Here is a 17,182-nt window from a genome sequence, read left to right as displayed (position 1 = left end):
GTGACCAAAATTTGCTAAGCAGTTACTGAAATTTGCTTAGAAGTTGCTAAATTTTGCTAAGCAATTGCATAAGCAGCTGGTCGGTCAGTTTTTAATGTGTTGAGATTTCTTTGTTTCCGCTAGCAGTTTTCTGACTTTGTCTCACTCGAGCTTGGTAGAAATAACATCATTTTCGCGACATTCCTCAAATGAATCTCGACCTGTGAAGATCCGGGGTAGAATAGAACACATGCTTGCCGTAAAAGGCGACTATGCTTGTCGTAAAAGGCGACTAACAGGATCGGGTGGTCAGGCTCGCTGACGTGGTTGATGCATGTCATCGATCCCACATTGCGAGGATCGATGCTCATGATATCAACCACTGGATTGTCTGGTCCAGACTCGATTATTTACAGACCGCCGTCATATAGCTTGAATATTGCTGAGTGCGGCGTTAAACAACAAACCAACCAACCTCAAATGAATCTCAGTCCTTGCAATGAAACAGGGCAACCCATCTTGCCTGCTCTCTGAGATCTTTCAGGACAGTGTTGTATTTTTGAATAAGTACCCAAACACTATGCTCCATATGTTGCCCAGAGAATGCTAAATATGAAAGCATATCTTTCTTTTTGGTAAGTTCTTTACGTCTGAGACCTGCATCACTTCGGGCTTTCCTCCCACATTAAGCTGACACGCCGCGATATAACTGGAATACTGTTAAAAGCGGCGTTAAACCCAACTCACTCACTCATTTGCAACAAACTGTTTTTGTGGATCAAGCGCTGTCCAAGAACCAATTATTCCTGTTTGTGTTTGCGACTGTGCACCAAGGATTGCCCATTCATAAGTTCTTATTGATTCATTAACTCTTATAACTTTTCTGTTTTATCATTAAGAAATTCATTCCAAGTATTTGCGGTATCGTTGTGTTGCACGAACCTTGTAACAATATAAGCTAAACCACTCTTAAAGCTTATAAGATCTCCTTTCCAGGCGTTACTTGTTAGTTCCCAGCCATGATAAAGATTATGCATTCTTACAAAAAGATTGGTTTTCTGTAACATCTTAAATGGATTGAATGGTCGATGAATTTCTTTAACTAGATCATCACTTTCTTCTTTTACAGTTTTTTGCCACTGTACGGAATACCTAGATCATAGTTAAGTCGTTTAATACGCCAATCTTTAGTTTTAGAAGCATAAAATACCTGGTAAATACGTTTATATGCCCACCTATTGTATGGATTGTTTGATGCATTCCATGCTTGATCCTGCGGTAATGTGGCACTAATTTCTGCAAGTATATGTCTAATCTGATAGTAAACATGAAATCATAAAACAGACTTATTTAGTTCAAAGCGGACGGCAAAAAGAGATATACCACATCCTGTTGTGGCACTATATATGGCAAAGTTTTGCCAAAATTGCATTGGATTGTGGAGCAATCATGCACCATTTTGTCGCTAGCTGCTGTGAACTTGTATCTTTCAAAGATATCAGGGAAATGAACAAAACACTGAGCACAAGAGGCTCTTATAAAATCAACTGGTTTGTAACATATGGTTGATGACATATTTAAGTTATAATATAGTTTCTTTGTATATTTAATATGTATGTTACACTCCTGGGAATAACAAAAGGCCAGTCTATTCAACTGTTTCATGCTGCTGATAACTCGGTGGGGCAACTTGAAGTTGCTCTCAGCGAAATAATGTATTACCCATGGTGGACCAATATAAGTACTGCGAGAGGTATTAATAAGTTATAACTAGATAAAGACCGTCGTACTATATCTGATGGATATTACACTGTATGTTCACTCAATGGTGAAATTTTAACCCTTTAGGAGCTAGTCTCACACGAAATGAGTCAAATGGGGTGCTGATTTTAAGCAGTGGAACACGTTCTATAAAACTTGACAGGGACTTAGCAAATTGGAATTATAAGAAGAGAAGTGGCACCCAACACAACAGTGCATGGAGTTATTTACCCGATATAGTTCCCTATCAAGAGTTGTGCATCAATCTTGAACAGATTAGTACAACGGATAACATTCAACGTGAAAGTCGTTCAACTCTGCTAAGAGATGTTCCAGTCAAAGATGAAAAATACAATAGTGGTAGAACAGAATCTTTGTCGTCATTGCAGTATAAGAAGTTAAGGGGTATTATAACAGAGCTCACAGTTTCTGTATTAGATGTAAAACATCAACCTGTTCATATAGGATATTTGAGTGTGTCACTTCATATTATAAACACTGGTTGATTCTTCAGGTCCTGGAAGGCATAACCTTAGACATTGTAATACATTTGCGCTTTCCAATCTTGGAGACACAGAAGGATTTGATAAACCTGGTATCAAGGGCAAGTTATACTTACAAGATAATGTATACAAGCGGAAGGAAGTTGTATTCACTGAAACTAATGCCTCAGCGCCTAATGTAACCTAAACCTTTGGGGATTTAAATGATATCAGGGTAAGAAGACATCATAAAAACACTTCATACAATCTTGCATGCAACGATTACAATGAATGGGTTATGCTCGAAACAAAAATCAAATGGCTACTGTATACTGTCATTGCCCCACCATATGTGCGACGGGTAAGGCACATCATTTAACTAAGATAATGAATAGTGGGATCATACTCGGGGCTTATATTCCCTCAAAACGAAAGAAATATTAATGTGTTAGTTGCTCCATTGAGTGAGTGAGAGAGTGAGTGAGTATGGTTTATGCCGCTTTTAGCAATATTCCAGCAATATCATGGCGGTGCTGCACTGACAGATGGCCCAGGCTATATGTTATTGAGTTGTCCAGCATTAAAGGATATTTACTTAACTTTGGTTTCTGAATTCAATTATATATTAAATAACTTGAATGCTATACCCGATAATTATTGTGGAATTCTTGATGGGGGACGCGCCAGAAGATGTCCAAGTGATATTACCGGGTCTATCAATTAAATGGCTTAAGAAACATGCAAGTCAACGTTGTAATAGTATTATTCAGTCAAGGAGTTCCGTTGCAACAGACCCGTGAAGATTCCGGTGTAGAATAGGTCTTCAGCAACCCATGCTTGCCGTAAAAGGCGACTATGCTTGTCGTAAAAGGCGACGGGATCGGGTGGTCAGACTCGGTGACTTGGTTGATACACGTCATCGATCCCAATTGCGTGGATCGATACTCTTGATATCAATCACTCGATTGTCTGGTCCAGACTCGATTATTTACAGACCGCCGTCATATAGCTGGAATATTGCTGAGTGCGGCGTTGTACAACAAACCAACCAACCAACCAACCGTTGCAACAGATGTCCAAGTTAATAGTTGGAACATTTTGTTAACTAAGATATGTATGCCCTATAACCTACACCTAATAAGGCTATGTATATTCTCAAGAAATGGTCGATTGACCAATTAAAGACTCTTATATAATATAATAATATACATTATGGGTTTATATCCAGCGCTCGGTGTACCATCTGAAAAGATGGATACTGTTGATGGATTTTGATTACATCAAATAAGTTAAATAAAACATCAAATAGAGAAGGATACTTTGATTGTATAAAGAGAATCACAGAGCTGTGAATTTTCTTGATGGTCGATGATTTCGGCATCTGTCATTATCAGATCGACGATCACGGCCTGTATCAATATGACGTCATTTAAGTCATATTGGGGCTGTCGTCTTTTTATGGGATAAAGAATGGCGCTGGAGGATCGTAGGGAAGGTCTAATTGCATATCCCTGAGTCCAGATTCGACTACTTACACACCGTCGCCATACACCTGGAACATTGCTGAGTGCAACGTTAAACAGCAAATATACAAATCTGGGAGAGCATCCACTGTTTTTGAATCAGTTTCACATGGGGTCATTGACTTACAGACATTTTCAAAATGTAAATGAAAGTATAAAATATATGGAAATAGAAGTAGCATCGTGCTTAACATTTTAAATGTGTACATTGAAAAATCCTAATACAAGACATGATGTCACAGGAGTTGTCTAAATGTTACATCAATACCCAATGCTGTGTTACAGACACTGGTGGTTAATCCAACCGATCGCACCTTTGCAACATGGATTGGGACTCCACAAGACTACGGCGTGTCCTTGGACTGCTACCACAACCATGGCACAACTCGTAGTCCATGCGGTCCAGTAGGAACCTTCACAATAGACACATCTGGGACCGGATTCCGTGTCAACCCTTCCGTATGTAGAGTCACTGGGTCCCCTGGCTGTATTCCGCTACCTTCATAATATCTACCCGTGAAGATTTGGGTTAGAGTTGATCTTTAGCAGAAGATGGTTATCATAAGAGGTGACTAACGGGATTGGTTGGTCAGGCTCGGTGATTTGTTTGATGCATGTCGTAGTATCCCGATTGCGTAGATCGATACTCATGTTGTCAGTCGCTGGATTGTCTGGTGCTGTATCCAATATAGCTGCGTTAAACAACAAACAAGCAAACAAAAATACGAGACCGCAGTGTTTAATGATATTGTATGTTTACACTGTAATCTCTGTAATGCCACCTTTTCTAATCCATTTTGGGGATACATTATTTATTAGTCATTTGGAGCAGCACCTTTTATACAGTATGCATTCGTGAGTACTGGTAAATGGATTTGGGCCTTTAATTTTTTTAAGTATCTAGAGGGTGGCACCAGGGAGATCTTTTGTCTCCATACATATTTCTTCTTTGACCAGATATACTAGCAATATTGACACGAAATGATTAAGGGAATTCACAACTCGTCCGTATAAACGAATTTCCGTATAACTGAAACCAGCTTCTTACTGGAAGAATTACTTCCCATCAATTATGCAACTCATAACAGATGACAGAGCAAACAGATACATCCACTCAATCTTTATTTAAGACATACACGTTTAAAAAAATCTGTCATGGAAGAAGTTTGAACTTTACCACATTTTGAGGTTTGAATTTTAAACAATAATTCCAAATTGTCCAGATCGCCCGTGTTCTCGTAATAAAAATGTTTAAATGTCACCAATTGTACCAGTAGGAAATATTGAGTATGTATTATCACAATTCGTTGATTACACCACCTGTGTTCTGCGTGGTTCCGAAAGATAACCCTACACAGTAATACAAATGCAAATAACTTTAAGGTTATTTCGTGCTCAACGGAAATTTAGTTTTTCACTTTCATTTGAAGATGAGAGCAAATGGAAACAATGCAGTCACGTGCAGGAAACTAGTTCCAATATATATTAGTGCTATTGTTGTCCGAGATTCTATGAGGCTGAGACGAGCTGAAAGATCGTGAAACCAGTATTCAATATTCCCAACAGAATAAGGGAGACCGTGGGTGAACCTGTAATATAATTACGATGTGTTGCTCTCAAAAGCTTTCAAAATTGTGACTACATTGATGAAGAGGCAACTTTCCATGTCTTTTGATATGTTACGGTCTACAAATAAAACTAATGACTAACGGTTGGATGATCTACCAGCTGCGATAATACCATTTGAGTAGGTATATTGTTTAACTGATCGATTACTATTCCCGAAAGGACATTTTTTGTGGATTTTCACATTCTAGTTGATGTGCATTTGGAATTAACGGAACTACATGTATGTATATTTTGAGGACGCGTAATGGTCGTCCTCGGCTTCGGCGATACACGAGAGAATGTAGTGAAATCAATTATCAAATATTTGAAACTAGTTTTATAAGCCCAAAAAACTTCAAAAATAATATGCATGGTACTGTATTACATTATCAATCAATCAATCAATCAGTTTATTTGGTAATAAGGCCTCAGGCCCACGTACATATATATATACAAATTGGTTTCACATCAAGTGCTGCATGAAATAATATTTACAGGTAAGAAGAACGAAGACAGATAGCATTTTTAACATAATTGGCTAAGTTCTCAAGGCGGTTTACATCAGAAGAGTTTAACATTCTAACCAGTGTGTCTTTACGATTATTACCAGTAATGAAGTCTAAATATGGGAAATATTTTGAGCGAATATCTTCATAAATAGGGCAAACAAGAATGAAATGAATTTCATTTTCAACTGCCCTTAACTTGCACAATGGACAAAACCGGAGTGTCTTATCGATGCCATCCCTCCTTCCTGTGTTATGCATAATTCCCAGTTCTCCAATACGTAAAAGGGTAAGCATACGTCGCTTTTCTTTTGATAATACATTTAATAGATACGGTTCAAGTGAAAATGATGTCTTAAATAATGAATACAGTTCTAATTTCGAGCATCCAGACAATTCAGAATACCATGTTTGTGCATGACAGTCCTTAACCCTCAGTATAAACTCACTTTTACAATATTCAGGATCACCAGCACCTTGAAATTCCCACACATGTCCGAAGCCATGAGAATATAACATATTCTTAATAGCCGAAACCCATGTATTCCTACCAACGGCATCAAACCTAACTAACATATCGTAAACCCGTTTTGGAAATCTCTCTTGAGACATATTAAGAAGCTTAAACCAGTATCTTAAACATATTGTGTAAGAATCAATATAAATACCGTATCGACCACACTCTCCGAGCACTGCAACATTTGTAGATTTGGAACCGATAACCGAAACAAATTTACAAAACTTTGCTTGGAAACGTTCGAGAAACAACCATTTATGAACCCCCAAAATCTCTGAACCATATAAAATAATAGGTTTAATCTAAAAGTGGAAAATTTTAAACAACACTTTGGACGCGATATTTCGAAGTTTATAACTAAGCTGTTTTATAGGAATTAAAGCTTTACTTGCTTTCAAAACTAATGTCTGAACTGTTTTCGACCAACACAGCCTGTTTGAAAATATAACAGCCAAATAACTGTAATATGTAGAAACCTTGACAGGCATACGCCCCAGTTTCCATTTCTCGTAGTTCCTTAACTTACCACCATTACGAAAAACTTAGATATCAGTTTTATCCATGTTAACTTTTAGACCCCATTTGTTACAAAATTCGTGTAAAACATCAATCTTCTCCTGTAGTTCAAGAACTGAATCTGCAAAAATACAAAAGTCATCCGCATATAAGAGAAGAACCAATTCCAGTAAATCCTCGTGTACAAATATCCCTCTACCACCACACTGCTGGATGTCCTCTTCCAACTGGTTTATTACATTATGTTACCGATGATGGCGTTCATTTACTTAGAGAACCCCTTGCCGAGAAAAAACTAGTAAAAAGCCAGGACAAAATTATATGTCATTGTTCAGGGAACATTATGTCTTATTACCCCGTTAACACGTGCTGAAAACGTACAGGTGATTGTTAAATACTATACCACCATCACACCAAACTAATTCTCAATAGGTTCGTGAAAATGTTGTCGAACGGGCTCCAACTGTGTATGATCGTAGCAACTATTGACAGTCTCTTTACGAACTTCATGGACGGGCTCGGACGGTGTGGGTGCTCTAGAACTTTGAGTCTGCTCAAAATGTTATCCCTTGCATCCCGTTCTTCAATTAGTCGGATTGACAACGTACTTAAAACGAGAAAAATGTTTTACGAACGGAATTGCCGTACGTCGAACCGACTAGGGACGTGTTTCGACGTGGTGCAGTCGGATATAAACTTCAATACGTGTGCACACCGACCGGATAGACTTCTCTGTGGAGGCATGATGTGTACAACTCGGAGCCCTGAACTTGAATGAAGACTGGCTACAACGAGCTCGGTATCCATAGGAGTCGGGCCAGGACGCGAATACACAAGGAATTGGGACGACATGAGGACGTACTGCGAACGAGTTGTTCGGGTTAAGACTCAGTTAGAACTGGCTTGGACGTATTGTGAACGAAGTAGAACGAGGTGGAACTGGTTCAGAACGGGTTGAGAACGGCTACGGACGTGCTCGAACTGCTTCGAAACGTTGTCGGGATGAGGTGAACGGGCACTTTTACCCGATCTGAACTGGATACACACGGACTGCAGACTTGGCAAGAACGAGATAAGAACGAGATAGACGTACTGAGAACTGCTTATGAACCAACTAGCATCGTATTTTACGCCAAACTACGCGTTCTACCATGATCACAGCCCGTTCTAGTATTTGTTTAGAACGGGGAAGAACGCGATAGAACTGCAGTGGTGTGAGATTAGCATTAGGACTCCAAGAAATATTAATGCACTTAGCACAAAGTATTGTAAAGATCAATTTGCGACTGTTGCATCATGTTTAACACTTGTTGCGTGCATTTGCTATGAAGGAATCATGTTTATTATCTAAGTACTTTCCACATTCTGCAATTTAACTTTGAGAGAAGAGATACATGTATGTGTCCTACTTATTAACGAACACACAGTTACAAGTATGTTCACCTGAACGTAACATGGAGTTAACAATTTTACTTTCGTGCTAAGCCTTGCCACGAATAGCTGCACGATTGCAGATGCGGCGTCACGCAGTAGTCACTAACTTACTCGTGGTAAGTAATAAAAGTATGTAATTTCAGATTTAGTAATATGTATATTAAAGTTATCTGAGTACAAATAATACTTTATGTGTAAAAGTTAAGTCTATAAACATTTAGTAAACAAATATATGCATGTAAATAGATGCAAGATTCCTTTATATTGTTTCTGTCAGACACTAAGGCCTATTCCATTTAAATCTGTCAGGTAAGACGCAGATGATTATTGATGCATTCGTCCATGACATACGCTGTCTTGTTGTGTGTAAAGAAAAGGACGATACATAATGACATTGTATAATGTAAATTATCTGCATAATATATATGTCGCAAACGCCAGAGAAAACATAGTATCGATTATCTGCCAAAACAGATTCCTGTAGGCGTAAAAGGTAATTAAGCGGTGAAAATTATTTGCTTAAAAATCAAGTGTTTGTTGCCTTTTCTGCCATGCTACGACGGTGTCACAGAACAAGACAATAACGTGATAAACCAGTAAGTCAAGCGACACGATGACGCATTTACTAATTATGTTGAAATATTTCAAATGAAGTTAATGCAAAATTATAATCTAACCCCAAAAGAAAACTGTGCATTGGAATAATTAATATAATACAAGACGTATAAATCACAGGAATAAGAGAAGTAAACCCAAATGTGCATGATTCGACTGGTTCATCTCCGAAATCGGCGTCAAGCAGCAACAACAACATTCCGTAATACTCCTAACTGTAGACGGACTCATTCACAAACTGTCATCAACTGCTTGATAAGTTACGGCATACGTGCTAGGAAAGCTGCTATTCGTCCCATTATGACATTACGTCATCGCCCATCACGTCTACAATGGTGCAGACAACATGTCAGACACCCACTTTACTTGTGGGGACGTGTGATGTTCACTGACGAGTCTTAACGAGTCTTAACCTGTCGTCATCAAATGGCCGTCAACGGGTTTATCGACGATCCAATGAACGCTACGCAGATACATTGGTAGTGGAGAGGAATCAATATAGTGGAGGCTCTGTCATGGTGTGGGGAGGTATCACTGCTCAGAACAGGACGCAATTGATCATTGTGGACGGTGATTTGACTGCAGTTCGATACCGGGATGAAGTTGTGGCACCAGCTGTTATTACCTCTGTTAAACGTCATGGCCCTGGCATATTTTTTTCAGCCAGAAAATGCACGTCCACACACACCCCGTGTTATGCAATAATTTCTCCAACAGCAACTAGTCGATGTTCTGCCATGGCCAGCAATTTCACCGCACCCTCGCCAAATGCGCATGTTTGGGACGTAGTGGATCGACAACTACGACGTCTTCCCCTCCCCCTCCCCCTCTCCCTCCCCCCGTAACACCTTGTGATGTGCAAGTAGAGCTTGTCAGAATATGGAATAACACCCCTCAACATTTTCATACGCGATTAATTTCATTGATTAATTTCATCCATGAGGCGTCGATGTGCAGCTGTAATTCATGCAGCCGTCGGACATACTCGCTTCTGAATCTGTGACTTTTAATTTTGACCCCATGCACCGCATCAGCATCCTGAAGTCGATAGTGTACAGCATATACATTTAATGTTGTTCTTGTTTGTAGACAAATGAATTTTGTTTCATGCAATATCATTGCTTTTGAATAAATTCATATTGTACATTTACTGTATCCATTGTTTGCTATGCACAGTTTCATTTTTGGGGTTAGTATATATTTTTATATAGCCCAGATGTGTTGTTAGAATGTGTGCTACGACGGTAGTTAATATACACCTAGCTATGCAATTACATGTGTGAAGCTATGTGAACAGGAATGAATATTCATCAAAACTGTCAGCAATAATATGAGTGAGCCGACTAACTAAAAAAAAGACTTAGCTTTTTTCAAGTTCGTCTCTTGTAAACAAACACGAACGTGCGAAATCATGGTATTATATGGCATGCTACACATTGGCCCATGGTACAGATGAGGTACTGTGATTACTGTATATTACATAAATATGTTCCGCTAAAAAGTAATAGCTGCTCATGTCTGAGATGAGGTGTTTGCATGTATGGTGCGTTTGAGCTCCTTACGTCCCATTATCCTACATTTTCAGCTGTCATGGAAATCGGTCGGTTGGATGCCGTGGACCATTTTCTCTCGTGCCAGCAATGGCTTGGTGGTGAACTTGAACTGTGGAGGATACTGCGGGGGTTGTGCTCCTGACGGTCTTCTCACACTCCAGCTATATAAAGCAGATGGTAGGACATGGAAAATTCTGATTCGCCCTGGTAATGATACCTGGTTTGAGAACGGTGAGGGCCAGTATCAATTTCTCCCGCATTAAGCTGACACAGTGTGCAACTGAAATAATGAAACCGGTTTTCACGCACTCATCACTCAGACATTGTAGTTTCAGAGAAGTAAGTGACTATGGTTTTACGCCGCTTTCAGCACATCTCCAGCAATATCACGACAGTGGATACCAGAGATTGGATTCACACTTTGTACCAATGTGGAGAATCGAACTCGACACGATCGAACGCTTTAACCACTAGGCCTAGTTGTTAAAGCGTTCTCTCTTGACGCCGAAGACCCGGGTTCGATTCCCGACATGGGTACAATGTGTGAAGCCCCGCCGTGATATTGCTGGAATATTGCTAAAAGCGGCGTAAAACCATACTCACTCATTGTAGATATATGCGTCCACCGTAGAATTATGGTAGGTGTAGCCGTCACAGTGTAGTAATATTGCAGGTCGTTGTTGCATCATTCCAATGTAGGACATTATATCATATAATAATATACGTAAAAGTGACCATTGTAGCATTATTGTGTAGGAGGTCAGTGCAGTATTATAATAAATCGATGCCACATTCGTTTATCATTGAACGCATATTCCATCGATAATTTGTGAGGACCTTCTGATGGCGTTGTCCGGTGCCCATGCTGTCAATCACTGGCGTGACTAATCGTAAATGGATCATGTACAGATTACTGTTACTGTGTTAATGTCATCTGTGGCCTACGACACCATTCAATCAATATTTTGTTTCTCCGTTTCGTCTAGAGCCACCTTTATCCGAGGCAACAGTAAGTCCAGTGATCTTCGAAGTGGCCCGGAAGTTACCATAGTTTGGAGTCATGTAAGCTGCTCATAGAAATACAAGGGGACAGACTTGCGTTGGTGCGTTTATTCCATAATACGCATTTGTTATGACAGGGCTTGCTATTAATGTTATCTTGAATGTTAGAATTGTTTTGTTTGAAAGTAAAATCCTTATTTGTTACAAGCCTACCGTATTTTTGTGGATATCTCAGAATACACAATTACATCCACGTAACATCAAAGTTTGTATGTGTGAATAATAAACTGATGATATTCTTGAACGAATTTCTTCGATGAATTTGCCTACGTAAGGATACATTCGAGCATAACCTACAAGCTTCGAGGAATATGCTCTTCTGGAGCTGTATTTAAGTGTTGTTGGAAAGTATAGTGCCACGGAACTGTACCTCACGTGGATATATAGCCAACAGATTAAAATGTGTACAAAGACATCATATAACAAAAGTTCCTGTCACCTTGTCAGCATTTGGGATACCATAACACACAATCAACCAAATCAATGAAACTGACATCCCTATCCAGGTGGTTTTAGGACATATCATTGGGACTGGAATCCACACCGGTTTACGTGGCCAAACATGCATTATTCCTTATATGTAAATATATTTTTAGAGTAGATATTGTTATACTGGAATAGAGAACCCTGTTATGTACACACAAGGGTAGTGATGACAATCATCGGTGAAGTCAGTGACATAAACAAAGGATGAAGCCATTAATATAAACAACGGGATTATGGCTGATTGGGGTCTTTGGTGAGTTGATGGTATGCCGGGTAGCCTTGGTCACGGTTGATTGCCTCCAGTATAACAATATCTACTCTACTGTATAAACATTGCCTCCTACTTGTATATATACGTGCCAACCACATTCTGTATATCACTTGCTTGATAACGGTGTTAGAACCTACGCCGAAATGTCGCTCTTAGTTGTAATAAAGAAGTTGTTCATCCATAAATTCTTATCCTTACTTAATACTCCAACTTCTAAATCAAAGAAGTAATGAATTGTATTGTTAAGCATTGTTATACAGGCACGTAATGTTGCAGCCATATTCTTGTATGTAGTTACCAGATTAAGGTTCACTGTGCAGATAAGGTTCAAAAGTTGTGATCCCGCTGGGGTATCATGCAGGAAACAGAGGTACTGTAATTCCTCATGATCCCCTACGATGTGTCCAGCTTTGGGAGCTGGTGTATACATCATATTGTTATGCTCAAATATGTTTCATTAATTTTTTAAAACATGGTATACTCAAATATGTTTCACAGTTTGTTTTTAAATAAAACTTTGCATAATTAACTAAATTGTAAAAATATTAACTTGGTCTCGTCGCTATATGGCTGAAATAATGCCGATGCGACGTTAAAATGTTAAACTCACTCAGTCACTCGAAAGTTGTGAGAATGCTTACCTCTCAAATCCTGGTGAATTTCTAATACATCTACTATGAATCCTTTCATAGCTTTGTTTGTTGCAATATCTACTGATGGGTGTAAAAATATTTACTTGGTCTCGTCGCTATATGGCTGAAATAATGCCGATGCGACGTTAAAATGTTAAACTCACTCAGTCACTCGAACGTTGTGAGAATGCTTACCTCTCAAATCCTGGTGAACTTCTAATACATCTACTATGAATCCTTTTATAGCTTTGTTTGTTGCAATATCTACTGATGGGTGTAAAACTATTTACTTTGTCTCGTCGCTATATGGCTGAAATAATGCCGATGCGACGTTAAAATGTTAAACTCACTCAGTCACTCGAACGTTGTGAGAATGCTTACCTCTCAAATCCTGGTGAACTTCTAATACATCTACTATGAATCCTTTCATAGCTTTGTTTGTTGCAATATCTACTGATGGGAAATATGAAAATAAAACATAATTTTAAAATATGTAAAGTACATAGACTCTATAAAAACCTTAGACTTACACTAAACTTCTCGTGGAGAAGGACATATCGAAACTGAGGTAAAATGGTTGGATTGCTTCCATTCAATTCAAGTCTAAATGTATAACATTTCCATAGAAACAAAATTATTTGGGGAATCATAAATAGTAAAAGCCACATCTACACAAAAGGTGAATGCGTTTTCCAAGTGTCTTAAAGATATCTCTAATAGTTTTCGAGTTCTGCTCAGGAAATGAAACCCACTGCTTCCATTCAGTTCAGAGTCCAAATTTTGAATATTTATATAAAATAGTTGTAATATCTAGGGGAAACCGAAGTAGCAAATGTATATGTGCATATCAAATGTTTACATTCAAAGTAACTTAACTTATCAACTTATCGCGCTTATTAATGTCCTGTCCCTTAATGTCTTGCCCGAACCTGGGATGGCCTGGGAATTTATTCAATTGGATAGTGAATTGGAATTGTGAACCTTGGATAATGAATCTGCTTATATAATTTGTATAAGCATGTTCACTATCCAAGGTTCACAAGTAACTGGAAAGTTAAGAATTGTTAGGATGTTCTCGTTTCTTGCAGTCAGTCTCGCCTCTTTGAGCGATATATGGGTAAAATGATTTACTCTGTTCTACGTGCCGAGTAATTATCCAGACTAACCATCACAAGTAGGAATATGTTCTATCTTTCTGGATTCGCCACCTTGGCTGGTTAATCTATAGTATCAACACAATGTATATGTTACTACGTAAGCTGCCAAAGCGACATCTGGCCTCACATACATGTACATGTACGCAGATGGGAAATTTGACATACAATGTAACTGTGAACCATTTTTTAACACTCATTAGGACAACGACTTCCACAACACTATTTGACTGATGGGTAGGTTGAGATGAAATATCCTCTGACAAAATTGATATACATGTATGTGGATTACATGTGTTGGCGAGCATGACATGATACACCAGACAATAAGTTTGTAATAAGTTTGGGTTCATTTGACCTCATGACGATTCTATTGCCATTTTTCCAAGGCTCTTGGTTATTAGCATGTTATTTCCACTTGGTTAAGAAACAGACGGTTCGATACAAAATCCGTATTATTAAAGTGTAGAAAGCCCATTAATGAAGTGTTTGTAAATATCTCTCGTTTTCATGATATTCCGTCACTTCACTCTCGTGGAAGTAAAACGTTGTAAATTAATACCGTCTCAAGATTGTTTATGAATGACAAAATATATACTCTGTAAAAGAAGAAACGCAAAAGTGATTCTAGACGTTTATTTTATACATCACATAAATAATCAACAGATGGTAATCGAGTGTTTACAATTTGCACACATCATTATCATTGACCCAGCTGGCACACACGGAAAAGTAGATTTTCAAGGTGGAGGGACACCATTAGATTCCAAAACTTACTGCCATCGTCGTCCCATATATAGAAGCAGCCAGATCCCGAATTGTGGCCCTGGGGATTGTTCACCCACATTGCCTCCAGTGCTTCTTGTGTCAACTGTCGGAGATTCTATGGTTGTTGCTGACGTGCTTGCAGTCATTGATCCAGTGCATCCCAAAAATGTTCGATTGGATTTAAATCATAATACATAACAATACATACTTGAAGTCATGCACCGAATGACATTTACAGTGACCCTAACGTTTGAGTGAATTCAATAACGCATTGGGAAGTAACTTGTAATAAGGTGAAATTAAATTAATTATTTCTAAGATTGAACACTGTATAATAAAGTGTACACTTAGTTATGCCTGGAATCTTCACTTAAACCAGAACCTTGTTTCTTACACACCTGTGGGTGAGAAACCCATTTGAGATAACTGGTATCTGTGTGAGATCGAATTCCAAACCCGTGATTGGCTACTCCTTGGTGATGACCTGAGGTCAGATGATGACAGACTACTCTCCTGAGTGTAAGTCATTCATAAGTTTCAGTCGAATGTTCACCTACTTTTGTATAGAACAACAGGCCCGTGATGTAATTAGTAATACAAATAAAAAACCCGTCCTCGTCATTATCTGTTATGTCAACGTTATCGGTTTTCTGAGTGTCAACCCCCTGGATGCCACAGCGACACATATGTCCTTCCTCTTCAACCCTCACTTCGAAATCGAATAAAATTCAAAACTCATCACGCAAACTAATACACCTTACAGTTTTAATTCGCCCTTCTGTTTACTGTCATTTAGGCAAAATAAAACTACTGATCATGACTTCTGAAAATTAGGTACATTGCTAATCTCGCCAAATCGCAATTAACGACGTTATTTACTGTCTGTTTTGAAATCTAAATATCGGATATTTACTCGAATATTTAAAGGAGAAATGAGTGAGTGAGTGAGTAAATGTTGCTTTAAGCCGCTTAAAGGAGAAAATTAACATATTTGTTATCACTGGCATCACATCACTAATGCTACGTCTGCAACGTCGCTGATAAGCCTAGAATCGTTCAGAATGTTTTGGAAAATACGCATACACGTACGTTCCGCCATATTGGATTGTGTGTACAAAATGCCGGTGGTGAGACGCCTATTCGATCAAACCTGAATTCCTCATATATTTTAGAAACAAATGACAAATGGTCTTTGTCACCAATGCAAATTATCTTGATGAAATCATGCGAAATAAGTTAGGCATGGAAACGAAAACTGTGCTCGGAAAACTGTACTTGCTGAAATGTTAACAAAGCAAAATGTTTAGAGGTACTTTCGTCTAATTGTTATATACACTGGCTCGATTACGCATTTAAGAATATTCATGGGAAGAGTATCGTTGCACTTATTATGGAATTACACATATATACATTACAATGATGTGGTAAATTCATCAGAAGCCGTAAAAGTTTCCGTCCTGTTTGACGCCATGACTGACGCTAAATCACATGACGAATAGTGACGGTAGTTATCTGCATTTCTGACTAATTCTCTTTGTTACATTGGAAAACATGGTTAACAAAAAACAGTACGCAGATTGTCAGGATGTTTCTGATTACTTACGTGACGCATTTATGTATATACGATCCCTCAATCAACGAAAATCCTCCTCTGGAAATCTCGCGTACTGTTGTCAGTGAACACGCCATTTTGTAAAAGTCGGTCACTGGTACTGATGTCATACGGAAGTTAACATTGTTGTATATCTTTTGTAAACTTTTAATTTGACACCAAGCGTGTTTTTTGTTTTTGTAATGTTTTCATTATTATCATCGCCTTGATAATCTACAGATATCGCGGAAACCCTTTTGTGTAGGGTCACATTATTTATAGTAGTAGGCAGTACATAGGATGACGTCACGTACTGGTGTTATGTTTTAATGCGCTGCTGCAATCATGAGAATAGACAAAATGCATCGGTTCGATGCTAAAAGGTGCGATGGTAGGGAAAGTAAAAAACATATTACTGCACCCGTGCATATCAGATACCATTGATCTTACAACTCGTCGTTACAAAGCGTTTCTAATGAGCTTTCACTCATTAAATACGTTTTGAAACAACTCGTTGTGAGATAAGTGCTCTCTGACAGACACTCGTGTAGTAATCTCTATTTCTCAGGCAAACTTCACATATGGAACATGATGCGAGAACTCTACAGGGAAATTTCCTTTTGTGGAAACAGCGTCAACAGAATTAAACGCAAGAAGTAGTACATTTTCTGCACTGTAAAACAGACACAGCCACACGGTTATCAATGTGAAAAAAGAGCTGAGA

General features: G+C 38.5%; 1 protein-coding gene across 1 annotated transcript in view; it reads left to right on the top strand.

The window, feature by feature from the left end:
- The window catches only part of LOC124111264, a 28,202-nt gene extending 15,785 nt beyond the window's left edge, over positions 1-12,417 (top strand). Inside the window, exons 4-6 of the mRNA XM_046470912.2 lie at positions 4,031-4,204; positions 10,527-10,671; positions 11,481-12,417. Of these exons, the coding sequence (XP_046326868.1) occupies positions 4,031-4,204; positions 10,527-10,671; positions 11,481-11,545 (384 nt within the window). The 3' untranslated portion in view covers positions 11,546-12,417. The remainder of the gene's footprint in view (positions 1-4,030; positions 4,205-10,526; positions 10,672-11,480) is intronic.
- The last annotated feature ends 4,765 nt before the right edge of the window (positions 12,418-17,182 follow it).

This window comes from Haliotis rufescens, unplaced genomic scaffold (genome assembly GCF_023055435.1).
Source record: "Haliotis rufescens isolate VD_foot unplaced genomic scaffold, xgHalRufe1.0.p SCAF_6, whole genome shotgun sequence".
Lineage (NCBI taxonomy): Eukaryota > Metazoa > Mollusca > Gastropoda > Lepetellida > Haliotidae > Haliotis > Haliotis rufescens.
This window is presented reverse-complemented; position numbering and strand designations above follow the sequence as displayed.